At 32.6% G+C, this 15218-nt stretch overlaps 1 protein-coding gene across 2 annotated transcripts in view; it reads left to right on the forward strand.

Annotated features, from left to right (window-relative positions):
• The window catches only part of fubp3 (far upstream element (FUSE) binding protein 3), a 28826-nt gene extending 20012 nt beyond the window's left edge, over nucleotides 1-8814 (forward strand). Inside the window, exons 13-20 of one of the 2 annotated variants that reach the window (XM_067406538.1) lie at nucleotides 4423-4583; nucleotides 4754-4827; nucleotides 4988-5064; nucleotides 5147-5215; nucleotides 5888-5959; nucleotides 6115-6186; nucleotides 6271-6395; nucleotides 8076-8814. In XM_067406538.1, coding sequence (XP_067262639.1) covers nucleotides 4423-4583; nucleotides 4754-4827; nucleotides 4988-5064; nucleotides 5147-5215; nucleotides 5888-5959; nucleotides 6115-6186; nucleotides 6271-6395; nucleotides 8076-8084 — 659 coding nt within the window. In that variant the 3' untranslated portion in view covers nucleotides 8085-8814. The remainder of the gene's footprint in view (nucleotides 1-4422; nucleotides 4584-4753; nucleotides 4828-4987; nucleotides 5065-5146; nucleotides 5216-5887; nucleotides 5960-6114; nucleotides 6187-6270; nucleotides 6396-8075) is intronic. The other variant, XM_067406540.1, reaches the window with a different exon arrangement.
• The last annotated feature ends 6404 nt before the right edge of the window (nucleotides 8815-15218 follow it).

A 15218-nucleotide genomic window follows, 5' to 3' on the forward strand; every position in this document is an offset into this window, starting at 1 on the left:
TAGGAGATTTAAATGTCATTCAGTTTTGTTCTATTAATAAATTCAGATATCAGCCAGTTTTGTTCTAGCAAGAGATTTAAATATCGGTCGGTTTTATTCTATTCATATATTTTAAATATCTGCTAAATATTGGTCGGTTTTGTTCTGGTAAGAGATTTAAATATCAGTCGGTTTTGTTCTATTAATATATTTAAATATCGGTTGGTTTTGTTCTATTAATACTTTTAAATATCGGTTAAATATTGGTCGGTTTTGTTCTGGTAAGAGATTTAAATATTGGTTGGTTTTGTTCTATTAATATATTTAAATATCAGTTGGTTTTTTACTATTAATATATTTAAATATCGGTTAAATATTGGTCGGTTTTGTTCTGGTAAGAGATTTAAATATCGGTTGGTTTTGTTCTATTAATATATATTTAAATATCAGTTGGTTTTGTTCTATTAATATATTTAAATATTGGTTGGTTTTGTTCTATTAATATATTTAAATATCGGTTAAATATTGGTCGGTTTCGTTCTGGTAAGAGATTTAAATATCGGTTGGTTTTGTTCTATTAATATATTTAAATATTGGTTAAATATTGTCCGGTTTTGTTCTGGAAAGAGATTTAAATATTGGTTGGTTTTGTTCTATTAATATATATAAATATCAGTTGGTTTTGTACTATTAATATATTTAAATATCGGTTGGTTTTGTTCTATTAATACTTTTAAATATCGGTTAAATATTGGTCGGTTTTGTTCTGGTAAGAGATTTAAATATCGGTCGGTTTTGTTCTATTAATATATTTAAATATCGGTTAAATATTGGTCGGTTTTGTTCTGGTAAGAGATTTAAATATTGGTTGGTTTTGTTCTATTAATATATTTAAATATCGGTTAAATATTGGTCTTTTTTTCTATTAAGAGATTTAAATATCATTCAGTTTTGTTCTATTAATAAATTTAGATATCAGCCAGTTTTGTTCTAGCAAGAGATTTAAATATTGGTTGGTTTTGTTCTATTCATATATTTAAATATCGGTTAAATATCGGTCGGTTTTGTTCTATTAATTATCAATTAAATTTCAGTCTGTTTTATTCTTGTAACAGATTTAAATGTTGGTCGGTTTTGTTCTATTAGCAAATTAAAATATCAGTTTAGTTCTATTAATTTAAATATTGTTTGTTTTTATTCTATTAAGAGATTTAAATATCGGTCGGTTTTGTTACATTAATAAATTTAAATACTGGCCGGTTTTGTTCTGTTAACAGCTTTAAATGTCGCAAACAGTTGGTCGTATCAAACGCAGCATGTTCAGGGTACCACAATGCCAAGTTTCAAGAGTAAATAATACTAATATCAAATAACTAATACTAATTCTATTATAATACAGAAGTTCGCAAAACAACTATAATGTTAGCGGCACAGAGGAACAAAATCGTTGTAATCACTTTCAGAATGATTTTCAGCTGATGAACGATAAAAATATTGACAGCCATTTAGAATCCACTCAACTGTAAAAAGCAACATTTAATGAGACAGAAAACAAAACTGAGAATAAATGGAATGTTATATATCTGGTTATAGTTATCGTTCTGGGTGGGAAAAAGGGCCGTAAATGTACAGAAGCTACAGCAGGATGTTGATTTATAGGAAACAACATTGTGTTGTAAAGTTGTTTTGTAATTGCATTGTAATGAAAGTACTGAATAATTAACAGACATCATGGAATATATTTTTGAGTTGGTGGAAATCTAGATTACTTCGCTCAAACAAAACTCATCCTATCAGATGCACGTTTTTTCAAAACTCGTCACTTTGTATGCAATGGCCCGTATAAGTGCTCACTCTGTAGGGACCCTTAAGCTCTTTATTTGACTACAATGGGCTAAAACATCTACTGGGTGGTCTTAAAACTGTGCCGTTCATCCGATGAGTGACGTTCTGTTGATTGGTGAAAGAAAAGGTTAATGTTTTGACATTCACACTTTTTATTAAAAAATGCACAAAAAATAAAACTTGAAAATTAAAACAAAATATAAAAGTGGTCTAAATTGAAAATATCAAACTATAATAGTATCGTAATGATACTAAAATAACACTGTTGCACTGGAAATGTTGGATTGTGGATAATATTTATTGCATGTAGTAATATTTCAGGGTTTTTTTTTAATCGTTAATTCATTTTATTTACGTTACAGAGATTGTCAGAATCACTGTGTTATTAACGCAAATAATTTGGATTTGGTTATATATGCAGGTAATTTTAATGATATATGTAATTTATCTGTCCATCATAAATCACCTCCAGATGAAGTGCTTTCTCATTTCTTTAGATGCATCAACAAACCTCAAAATAATGAAAATGAGAGAAAATCATTTGCTGCCAGTTAATGCATTAATTAGCTGATTTGCGGTTCTCATACCCAACAGGGCTGTTAACTCTGACCTCAGTGAGACACGCAGATCTCATTGTTGATCAGCTTTGTTAGACTCACTTTTCAGTGCGTGTCGAAGACCACCAGTAGTTTTAACCAGCATCCTTTAACCAGTCCTCTATACGCTTGAATTAGAGCTCCTCAGTCCATGAACTCAACGCTCGGGTCTTTATCCGTCCCTCTGTCTGACTGCGGAGCTCATAATGGCTTCATTAATGCAGAAGTTACATTTGTTTGACAATAGCTTAATGGCCCGTCTCAGTCAATCTGCCCTGGTGCAGAGGCAAAGAGAGGAGGAGCGGTTTTGATGACCAGTTTCAGCCCGGGTCAGCCGGGGTCACGCCGCCTAGATGCGTCTCCCACAAGTGAACAAATGTTCAGACATCACTGTGTTTCCCTTTACCAGGCTTTCCTGTGTTCGGACACAATCCCGAGACCCCTCGTTTCTCCCTCGAGCAGATGATTTAATGATGCTTTACGTTGCTCAGCTGAAATGGCCGATGCAAATGTGAATGATATAGTAAAAACATGCTTAACAATAGTTAAAATTCGTTTTATATTTATTTTACAATATTTACAAAATTAGTAATAAATAATTTAATACATTTACATGAAAAAAATCAATTGAAATATCTGCATCCATTTTCACACAGACCAGTGTTAAGTTTAATTTTTAGTAATTTTGTTATGTACTTTTGTCATTTTATTCTTTTTTTTTTTAATAGTGCTGTTTAGGTTTAATTTATTTTGTTCCCTTGATTTGCTAAATTGCATTTTGCTAAAACGTTTGCATGATTTACTATTTCGTTTCCTCAATTTGCTAAAACGCTCGCACAATTTACTGTTTTGTTTCCTCGATTTGCTAAAACGTTCACATGATTTACTGTTTTGTTTTCCTCAATTTTCCTCGATTTGCTAAAATGTTCGCACGATTTACTATTTTGGTCCCTTGATTTGCTAAAACGTTCACACAATTTACTATTTCATTCCCTCGATTTGCTAAAACATTCGCACGATTTACTATTTCATTTTCATTGATTTGCTAAAACATTCGCACGATTTACTATTTCATTTTCATTGATTTGCTAAAACATTCACACAATTTACTATTTTGTTTTCCTCAATTATCCTTGATTTGCTAAAATGTTCACATGATTTACTATTTAGTTTTCCTCGATTTTCCTCGATTTGCTAAAACATTCACAAGATTTACTATTTCGTTCCCTCGATTTGCTAAAACGTTTGCACGATTTACTATTTCATTTTCATTGATTTGCTAAAATATTCACACGATTTACTATTTTGTTTTCCTCAATTATCCTTGATTTGCTAAAATGTTCGCATGATTTACTATTTCTGTCCCTCCATTTGCTAAATCATGCACATGATTTATAAATTGAGGGAACGTAGTAGTAAATTGTGGGCCAAATTTAGTAAATTGAGGGAACAAATTCGTAAATCATTCACAATTTAGCTTCTTTTTTTTCCCCCTGCATGTTGTGCAGAGCTCCGTAATTAACAGAAATGTTTTTAATAGTTTTAGTTAACAGTAGTAATCGTTATGTACAGAGTACACGTTTTTATGTAGTCAACAAAAGGGCATTTCAGAAAATCTGAATTCGCCAAATTTGCAAGGAAATTAAATGTTTCTTAGATATTCAAAGACTTGTTTAAATGATATAAATGCATATTTGCAGAGAAAGGAAGCTAAAGCAGATGGAGAATGCTCAGGTGCTGCCGTTCTCAGTGCTGTCAAAATAAAAGTCACATTGGCAAAACAGAAAACTTGCCTGCTGATGGCAAAAATCTCAAAATGCTAAAGGTCAGCCGATATGTCCGTCAACCACTGGTTCAAACTGGTTAAATCATGAGGTGTCTTAAAATCGTCCCAGATACTCAAGCTTCAAACAGGACGGATTGCATATGATGCATCTGTGTGAGGATCGTTGAGCCAGAAACACTTCTGAAGGTCGTGCTCATGTGTTGGTGTTCTGCTCAGGTGGAGAGACCATAAAGAACATCAACCAGCAGTCCGGCGCTCATGTGGAGCTGCAGAGAAATCCTCCTCCAAACACCGACCCCAACGTCCGGATCTTCTCCATCCGCGGATCTCCTCAGCAGATGGAAATGGCCAGACAGCTGATAGACGAGAAGATCGGGGTGAGTGATCGCTTTCTGCTTGAATAACAGTATTAATTTCTTTTAAAGAAAACCTTTCTGACCCCAAAAGTGGTGTTTGTGAAAGTAAAGATCAGAGTGTGTAGACTCTCCTCAGTCGTTGATGATTGGTCGAGTGTGTCTGATGGGTTATTCTGCTCTTCCTCATGCAGGCGTCTGGAATGGGAGGAAACAGCAGCTTTGGACTCAGTCCTTTCACCCAAGGACCAGCGACCCCTCATCAGAAGTGAGTGCCTTTCTTTCTTGTTATTTTTAGTCTAAGATCAAAACAGAATAGAGTGTCCCTGCTGTGAGTGTCTCAAGCAGTGTGCATCAGTGTGTTTTAGTCCAGATGATTGTGTCAGGTGTGTGTTTTGTAATCTGTGAGATGTTGTTTTGTGCACCAGTGGTCCGCAGACGTTCATGACTGGAGGTTGGGGAACCACATATCAGACATGGCAGCCCCAGAGCCAGCAGGACCCCAGTGAGTTTCACGTCCCTCATCCGTTACATCATGAACGTTTCTTCTGAGGACCGTCAGATTCATTTCATTCTGCTCATTTCAGGTCACAATGGATCCCAGACCGGCCAGATGGACTATTCCAAAGCGTGGGAGCAGTATTATAAGAAGCTAGGCAAGTACCTCTGCAACTACTGTGTGTACGACATCATAGGGAGACTCGTTTGAGAGGTTTTTATTTTCCCGTCTAACCGTTTTCCGGGTCTGCCATTATTATTTACCGCTACTTTTGAATGGACTGGAATACTGTTGTTGTTTTTCATTATTCCTGATAAACGCCAGCAGATGAACTTGTGCTGTTGCGCACAGAAAACATGAATGCATCGTGTTGTTCAAAATATGGGTAAAACATCCTGTGAAAAATCAATACGGATGGTACGTCATGCTGCGCAATTTGGCGAAAAAATGATTTCTATATCAATATGGCTTTATTATTGTTATTAATAATAAAAATATAAAAATTATTTGTATCTTAAATACTTGATTTTATTATTTTTAAGTACTCTTCTTTTTTTTTTAATTAACAGAGAAATATTACAATAGTAATATTTCTCTGTAAAAAAAGAAAAGAAAAAGTATTTAAAAAAAAAATGTTTACATTACAACTGTAAAATTACACAATACTAATACTTATGGCTTAATTTCAAACTTTTATTTTGCCGTGAAACCTCAGGAGCCCTTAAAGCGTCTCTCTTGTTGATCAGCGCTTTTCATTATGAGTTTGTGAAGATGTTTGGCGTATGTTTCGTTCTCAAACGCATGTTAAAGCGACTCAAACTCACAGCAGATGCGGATGAAGTTGCAGATGCAGATGAATCGAGACGCTCTGAGACGCCGGCGGATCATGAGCTGCTCACGTGTAAATGAACACAGCGCTGCGCTTCATTCTCATACACACAGTGCATGTATTTGTTTAATTAAATCGCAGCCTTTGCCATTTGATAATAGCTGTATTGAGATTTCTGCTTTGGATGAATCCTGCAGCCCTAGTACTAACTGATGTTCTCTGTGCAGGTCAACAGAACCAAGGCCAGAGCAGCGGCTCCGACTACAGCAAAGCATGGGAGGAGTATTACAAGAAACAGAGTAAGACCGCCTGTCCTGCGGCTGTTAGTCGAATGTAGCTGGATGTCCGTGTTCTCATCCTTCCTTCTGTCTGTGTGTGTTCAGCTCAGGGAGCCGGTCCTGGTTCTCAGCAGAGTTCTCCTCCAGACTACAGCGCCGCCTGGGTGGAGTATTACAGACAGCAGGGGGCGTATTACAGCCAGGGACAGACACAGGCTCCCGGCCTCCCGGTAAACACACTATAGAGATTCATCATATAATATTTAGCTTGAGCACTGCCTGTCAAAGGTTTGGAATTATTTGAACATTAAAAGACATTTCTTCTGCTCACCAAGGCTGCATTTATTTCATCAAACATACAGTAAAACTGTGAATTATTTTTACAATTTAAAATTGCAGTTTTAAATTGTAATATTTCACAATTTACATATTGTGAAATTTCATAATTTTTACTGTTGTTTACAATATATTCACATAGAAAACAGCCATTTTAAATTGTAAAATTTCACAATTTTTACTGTATATTATTTACAATATATTATATTCACATAGAAAACATATTTTAAATTGTAAAAAATATTTCAATTTTTACTGTTATTTACAATATATTCACATAAAAACAGCTATTTTAAATTGCAATATTTCACAATTTTTACTGTATTTTATTTACTATATATTTACAAAGAAAATTGCTGTTTTAAATTTTAATATTTCATAGCTATTTTAAATAGTAATATTTCAAATTTTTTACTGTATTTCAATATATTTATATAGAAAGCAGCTGTTTTAAATTGTAATATTTCATAATGTTACTGTTTTGTTTACAATACATTTACATAGAAAACAGCTGCTTTAAATTGTAATATTTCCCAATTTTTACTGTATTTTATTTATAATATATTTACATAGAAACAGCTATTTTAAATGGTAATATTTCATTTTTTTTTTTTTTTCGGTTTTATGTACAATATATTCACAAAACAGCCATTTCAAAAATTTTTACGGTTTTATTTACTATGTTCACATAGAAAACGGCTATTTTAAACTAATATTACATATTTTTACTGTTTTTATAATATATTTACATCAAAAACAGCTATTTTAAATTGTAAGAATTCACAATAACTGTATTTTATATACAATATTTACATAGAAAACAGCTGTTTTAAATGAATATTTCACAATTATTACTGTTATTTACAATATATTCACATAAAAACAGCTATTTTAAATTGCAATATTTCACAATTTTTACTGTTTTATTTACTATATATTTACAAAGAAAACAGCTGTTTTAAATTGTAATATTTCATAATTTTTACTGTTTTGTTTACAATACATTTACATAGAAAACAGCTGCTATAAATTGTAATATTTCACAATTTTTACTGTATTTTATTTACAATATATTTACACAAACAGCTATTTTAAATGGTTATATTTCTTTTTTCGTTTTTATGTACAATATATTCACAAAACTGAATTTTTACTTTTAAATTTTGACTGTATTTTATGTACTGTGTTCATATAGAAAACCATTTATTTTAAATTCTATAAATTCACAATTACTGTATTTTATATATAAAATATTTACATAGAAAACAGCTGTTTTAATATTTCAAAATTATTACTGTTATTTACAATATATTCACATTAAAACAGCTATTATAAATGGTAATATTTCACAATTTTTACTGTATTTTTACAATATATTTACATAGAAAACAGCCGTTTTAAATTGTGTAATATTTAGCCGTTTTTTACTGTATTTTTGATCAAATAAATGCAGCCTTGGTGAGCAGAAGAGACCCTTTCAAAAAACATTAAAAAATCTGAATGATTCCCAGCGTTTGACCGCCGGTGTGTTCATAACATTACACTGATGCTGCGTTTTTCCTCTCGTCCCGCAGGATCATTAAAGCGGACGACCACGGACCCTTTAGTTGAAGATTTTTGAATCACTGCGAGGAGGAAACAGACCTTTTGTAACAGAGGTTTCTAGATTTGCAACGCCTTGAAGACTTTTACTTTTTTTCTTAGTGAGAAACACTAGCTGTAGAATGACTTATATGATTTAAAAAGAGAACTATTTCTAAATCAGGACATCAAAATTGTTACTAAATCCTTGTGTACACACCATTTATTCGAATGGGCAATTTCCGGGATCCTTTTTGGACCGTTTCAGAGTTGGTTTGTTTTCTATTCTTCCTTTTTAATTCAACGATATATATATATTCAGATGTATATCGCCAAAACGAACCCCGGAGTTGCGGCATTTCATCGATCGCGCAATATAATCTCTTATTTTTCTAGTTCTGTTGCAATAAAATGATCGTGGGCTTAGCAGTCTTGAATACGTTATCGTTTAGTTTTGTCATGCAATGTTTTAAGAATGTGTACAAAATGTTTTCTTTCTTTTTTTCTTATACATAAAGCATTTTAATTCAGTGCGATAAATAAAAAAACTGTGATGTTTTTGTTACAGAAATATATGCTTTTGTTACACGAAAAACGGCGAATGGCAGTCGGTTCCTGATGATGTAATTCCTCATGTACTTTGTATTCTGTTTTCATTGTCATTTTATTGTACTCTGGTTGAAAAAGGTGCAATATCTTATTTCATTTTTTTTTTTTTTTTTTTTTTTTTTTTTGAAACAAAGATGGATTTCTCTAATATTTTGACAGACGTTTAACATGTAGATCTTAGAGGTTTTTTTTAGACGTATGCAAATGTAACAGATAATTTTTTATTACAGTGATTTGACGGGGAAAGGGTGGTTGTTTTTTGCCTTTGCTCTTGTAAAACTATGTATGTATGCTCAGATACTTGACTAAATACTTTATTTAAAAATATATATAATTAAATCAAAGACTTTTTTGTCCTGTGTTTTGCAGGAAAACTGTCCCTGTTTTTCTGTTCTGTTTTCATACTGAAATTTGTCAAAGATTGTGAATGTGTAATTTGAAATTTGATGTTGCATCTTGCTGACAGATGAGACGTTTTATGTGTGTTCTGTAAACTTTAAAGCGTTTAAAGCGTTCAAGACTGCTAAGCCTCTCAGAGCCTACCTGTGTATTAATTAATTGTAGTTTTTTATATTCGAAGTATTGGAAGATCAAAGTTCTTGTCTTATTTGGTACCGGCGGTCTCTCTGAAGCCCCTCATCCATCCCAGTACACACTGTGGACTCCTGTACAGTCCCGATCCAGTAACTTTTTAATTCTGTTTTTCCTTTCTACTCTGTGTGATCTAATATATGTATGATTGACTAGTTACAAATTGATCTAGTATTAACTTCATTGCTTAATGAAAAGGGATATTATAATTTCAAAAATGTTTAATTTTAGTGTTTCTTTTCTTCCTCATGTGTACAGGTAACCATGTATTAAAATGATTGAAAGACGACGTCTTCTTTTGTGCTTTTCTTCACTTGGCATCATCCTTTTCTTTCGCTTCATCTTCCAGGTTTTTGTCTTTTTGTTCATCTGTGTTTTCTGTGACGCCTAAAACAAGTGTAGCAGTCATTTGAACTTCTGTCAAATTATTTCATATTTGCTCATTCAGTAACTGAGGTCTCATTAGTTAACATTAGTTAAATGTACACTATATAACCCTCTAGCGGTTGAAAGGCAGAACTGCATGCTTTGTTTTGATCGTCCTTTGGCTTTGCGTGACTGTGCGGGTGAATATAGTTATCCTTCTGCCCAAAAAAACATCTACTGGATAGTAATTCAGTACGCCATGAGTCGTAATAACGTCCCAACATTTCACGCCATCAGACTCATCTCTTCGGCGTTTGTTTAAAACGGGAGATTCCACGGAGATTTAGCGACTCCATGTCAACATTTCTTGCTCGCTTTGACAACATGTGTCACTCCCACAGCAGACACGTGTCAGCCTGAGCAACTTTTCTATTTACGGATATGACTGGACACGCACTGGTGAGCTACGCAAGTACTACATTTCCCGCGAAAACCGCCCCGACAATTATAAAATATAAACGCTTATAAAAGGCTTACCATAGTGAATCGGGGTCAAACAAAAACACATTTTGGAAGAAGAATTGATAATGCATTATTTAAATTGTTAATTTTGATTAAAAAATAAAAAAAAGGTTAGGCTAATGCATTAGCTAAGAAGATGGCAATATTTCTTACAGCTTTTATTGATCTTTGTCAGTGTTATTTAATAAAAATGCAGTTCATTGTTTATTCATGTTAGTACATTTACTGATAACACATACAGCTTTTGATTTAAAAAATGTATTGGTAAATCAACTTGAACTAACTTCTGTAGTATTAAAGGATTAGTCAAATTTTCCTGATAATTTACTCACCCCCATGTCATCCAAGATGTTCATGTCTTTCTTTCTTCAGTCGAAAAGAAATGAAGGTTTTTGAGGAAAACATTCCAGGATTTTTCTCCATATAGTGGACTTCACTGGGGTTCAACGGGTTGAAGGTCCAAATGTCAGTTTCAGTGCAGCTTCAAAGAGCTCTACATGATCCCAGACGAGGAATAAGAGTCTTATCTAGAGAAACCATCAGCCATTTACTAAAAACAAAAATTAAATATTTTATACGTTTTAACCATAAATTAAACCATAAATTAAAGTTTGAACTAATTGTTATATACTTGCACTAGCATATTGTATATGACAATTTAGTTCAAACTTTGACCTGTGAAGGGCAGTAATACACTTAGCAGCATCTACACTGCTGGAATTCAAATAGAGAAGAAGAAAAGAGCTAGATCAAGATGAGCATTTATGGTTAAAACGTATAAAATATTTAATTTTTGTTTTTAGTAAATGGCTGATGGTTTCTCTAGATGAGACTCTTATTCCTCGTCTGGGATCATGTAGAGCTCTTTGAAGCTGCACTGAAACTGACATTTGGACCTTCAACCCGTTGAACCCCAGTGAAGTCCACTATATGGAGAAACATCCTGGAATGATTCATTTCTTTTTGACTGAAGAAAGAAAGACATGAACATCTTGGATGACATGGAGGAGAGTAAATTATCAGGAAAACTTAATTTGAAAGTGAACTAATCCTTTAAGCTTAGCTAATGATAACTGAAATTGAAGTGCAGATGAACACCAAACAAACATCTGTCTGTTCAGTGTTGTTTTAGTATCATCAAGATACTATTATTTAGTTTTTGTTAATAGCCTGAATTAAAAAAAAAAAAAATCACTTCAATTTTAACATTTTTGTCATTTTTTTAAAAATGTCTATATCATTTTAATTGTTATTTTAGTTTTAATTAATTTAGTACATTAAGTACATACAGGTTTTTTAATATTTTAAAAATAATTTATATTTATAATAGCTTTTTTTTTTTACAGTTTTTTATTTCAAGTTACAATTTAATAAAAAACTAAAAATTCGATTTTAGTTTTATTAAACTATAATAACCCTAGTTGTTGTTTATCTTGAGTAAATAGGTTTGTTGATCCCAAAGTGTCCGATTGTGTTTGTTTGTAGACATCAGTGTTTATTCAGACAGAAGATCTCTAGATTTACTCTTAAAATGCTTAAGGATGATCTTAAACTCTGTCCTGCCGTCTAGTGTAATGCATCCGGTGTGGTTTTTCCTTTAATTGAAAGCACAGTGGTGTGTGTGTGTGTGTGTGTTTAGTGAGAGGTGGTTTGTGGGAGGATTCATTGTGCATAATGGATTTTTAAGCACAGATGAGTTTCCTTCTCTTCTGCCCTCAGGCTGATAAAACACTTTTTCCTTTAATTGAAAGCACAGTCCGTGTGTGTGTGTGTGTGTGTGTGTGTGTGTGTGTGTGTGTGTGTGTGTGTGTGTGTGTGTGAGAGAGAGAGAGAGAGAGAGAGAGAGATCCCAGAAAATTGCAAAATTGCATACATTGCCAGAGTGCCTTCTGTGTGAACGCAAACACATCCCGAGATTGATTCCGGGATTAATGCGGCCTTCCTGTGCTATAGGAAATTTGATAATTCCCACTTCTGAAGTCGTGATTACGAGCTCATCGCATTCAAGTTTCGACATGAGAGGGCATTCATGTGCAATTTTTTAACTAGGAAACTCGTATTTACTATAATTCCGAGAGCACGTGAAGGCAGCATGATTCCGGGATGGGGACCTAGTAGCGTTGCCGGTGTTGAAATTATTTCCCCCCTAGTACTGGTAGGTTTAGGATTAGGTGTGGGAAGGTGTTAGGATTAGGAAATCAGTCAGTGACTCCAATGAGGGGGGTAATAATTTGGCAGGGAGTTGAAATTCGGCACAACACCGGGATCGTAGTCATGACGCTGAAGCTGAGATCGTTCGCCAGCATCAAATTCAAATCAGAAAAAAAAAATGCATTAGCGTGGTTTTTCGAGAGAGAAATCGCAGATCATAAGCAAACTTAAGACGCTCAGTTCACAACAAACAAATGGTGAAAAGAGGAGAATCTGCTGGTGAAAAGAGAATGTGACATAGCTCGTAATAAAACAAGAATCAACATTAGCTCGGTTTTTCTGAGATGGAGAGAACTGAGGGATTTGAAATGTTGTAAAAGCGACATGGAGATGATGGTGTTTTTATTACTCCATATTCAACAAACAAATGCATGCAGTTTTGTTTTTTTAATGACTTACATAGTGTACCTTTAATTTATTTTTAATTCAGTTTTAGTTTGTTGTAGGTTTTTTTCCAGTTAATAATTTTAGTGCTTCGACTCATTTCAGTTTATTGCAAAGGGAACATAATTTTCTTCTAGTTTTTCAACTAATATATATATATATATATATATATATATATATATATATATATATATATATATATATATATATATATATATATATATATATATATATATATATTGTCAGTTTTATTTAAATTAACAGAAGTGTTTTTAATAGTTTTAGTTAATGATAATTCCCTGTATTAATGCATGAAGAGCAAACATACACTCAACACAATGATTCCTGCCTTTTGTTCAGTTTAATTAAAACAAGCTAAAAAAAAAGCTAAATTTTGAACATTTTATCACAACTTAATTTCATTGTGTTGAATCCACCTATTTAAAACTGAAGTTTGCTTAATATATTTGTGTTAAAACTAAAAAAAAATTTGGCAAATGCAATAAAAGTAATATGCAACATAATAAATTGACTAATTCAACTAAATTGTTTTGACCCAACTAAACGAATTTAATTTGAATTAAATAAATTGTGTAAATACATTCTTAAATTAAATTAAGGAAGGATAGTGAAATCATTTTGAGTGTAATTTAAGAGATATTTGATCTGCTGATGGTGGATTATTATTGAAGACAATCATGTTCAGGAGTCTGTGAACATTACGGCTTTAATTATTAATGTGTTGCATGACATTATTGATCATTCACATTTCACAACACTTTATATACGCTTATGCAATTCTTAGCAGATCAGTTAAATAGATTGAATGTGCGTTAATATCTGAATGCATGTATTGAGTTCTTAAAGGCTTGTTAAAGTCAGTGAATATAAATACGTACGTCTGATGACATATTGATGGTTTTGATGTTTATCTCACATTGAATCTCTATTCATGAATTCACCTCTTTGTTTTTCATTATTTTGTTTTATAAGAAGTCTTTTGTGTGTTTTCTTTAGACGTTTCCTTGTTTCTGCTGCACAGCTGCATGATGGACAGAATCAGTGTGATATGATATTGTGAGTATGTAAATAATGTTTGTTTTGGTTTGGCTTTATAAGCATTTGAAATATATTTCAATTCAATTCAGTTTCCTTGCCTGCATTAATTTGCCATTAATTAAAGACTGGGATTGGGGAATTATATAACTCTAGGGTTCTTGACTCAATTCTAAAGGTTCTATATAAGGAGAAATGTCTTAAATTATTGCATAATACTTTCATGTTTAATGGGTTGTTTGCATATTTTTCTAGTAGTAAAGTTTGTTTATGAGCTGTTCATAACATTTAATTAAAATAAAACTAATTAAACAAAACTAAATCCATAAAATGGAGGAAAACCCCTAAAAGCTTCCATATATGAAGTGCCTGAAAGACCCTTTTCATCTAAGAGTGTATAAAATAAAAAAACTTAAAACGACTGAATGTTCCTCCTCGAACATCACATGATGACAGTGATCTCCAGTGTAACGGATGTCAGATCCTCCTCAAAACACCATGACAGATTGATTTGCATCAAATAAAAAGGGAACCTGCGGGATGAGAATGGAATAAAGATGTTCTCCCTGCTGGAAGAAAGTGGGAAAATGCTCATTTCAAACACTCCATCCATCCGGAGAAGAAAAAGCTCACAAAGCCTGAACTGAACGCTGGGCTTCATATGAGCAGAGATCGATGTTAATCTGCTGAGATTCAGAAAGAATAGAGTGTCAGAGAGAAAAATACTCACTAATGTTTGTCACAAATTCACTATGTGAGATAATAATACCGGGAATAAACTGTGTTTGAATGAATAGACCGGGGTTAGTTGTCACTTTCCCAGGGAGTTTATTTTTTAAAGTCAGTTTCTTGAACCTTAAAGCTGTTGAACATTTACATTGTAATTATTGCCTGGTTTAAAACAAAATAATTAAATTAATCAAGATATGACTCCTAATGGAGCATGTTAAATGCATATTATTAGATTATTCTTTGAAATATAATATATATATATAATGTATTTTTATTTTCATATCATTATCATATATATTCTTAAATAATCTATAATATATTATTCTTTGACATTTTTGGTGGTATTATATATATGGTGTCATAAAATACATATGCACAATGTATGTTAATTTGTTTTACTCATTTTACTCGTCATCCACTTTAAACTTAAATTACTTGTGTTGTAAATAATTACATATTTAGACAAAAAAAACTGCAACAAGAGAAAGTGAGTGAAATCAAAATAATTGCATGTCATGAGAGACTGTGTGTGTATTGATGTTAATAACAGCTGGTTAAATGTGTGAGAATAATTGTAGCCTGTGATGTGTTAATAGCCTATACAGGTGTTGAGCCACTTATGTGAGATTATCTCTCTCTCTCTCTCTCCATATCTGTCTCACTCT

Source organism: Chanodichthys erythropterus, chromosome 13 (assembly GCF_024489055.1).
Source record: "Chanodichthys erythropterus isolate Z2021 chromosome 13, ASM2448905v1, whole genome shotgun sequence".
Lineage (NCBI taxonomy): Eukaryota > Metazoa > Chordata > Actinopteri > Cypriniformes > Xenocyprididae > Chanodichthys > Chanodichthys erythropterus.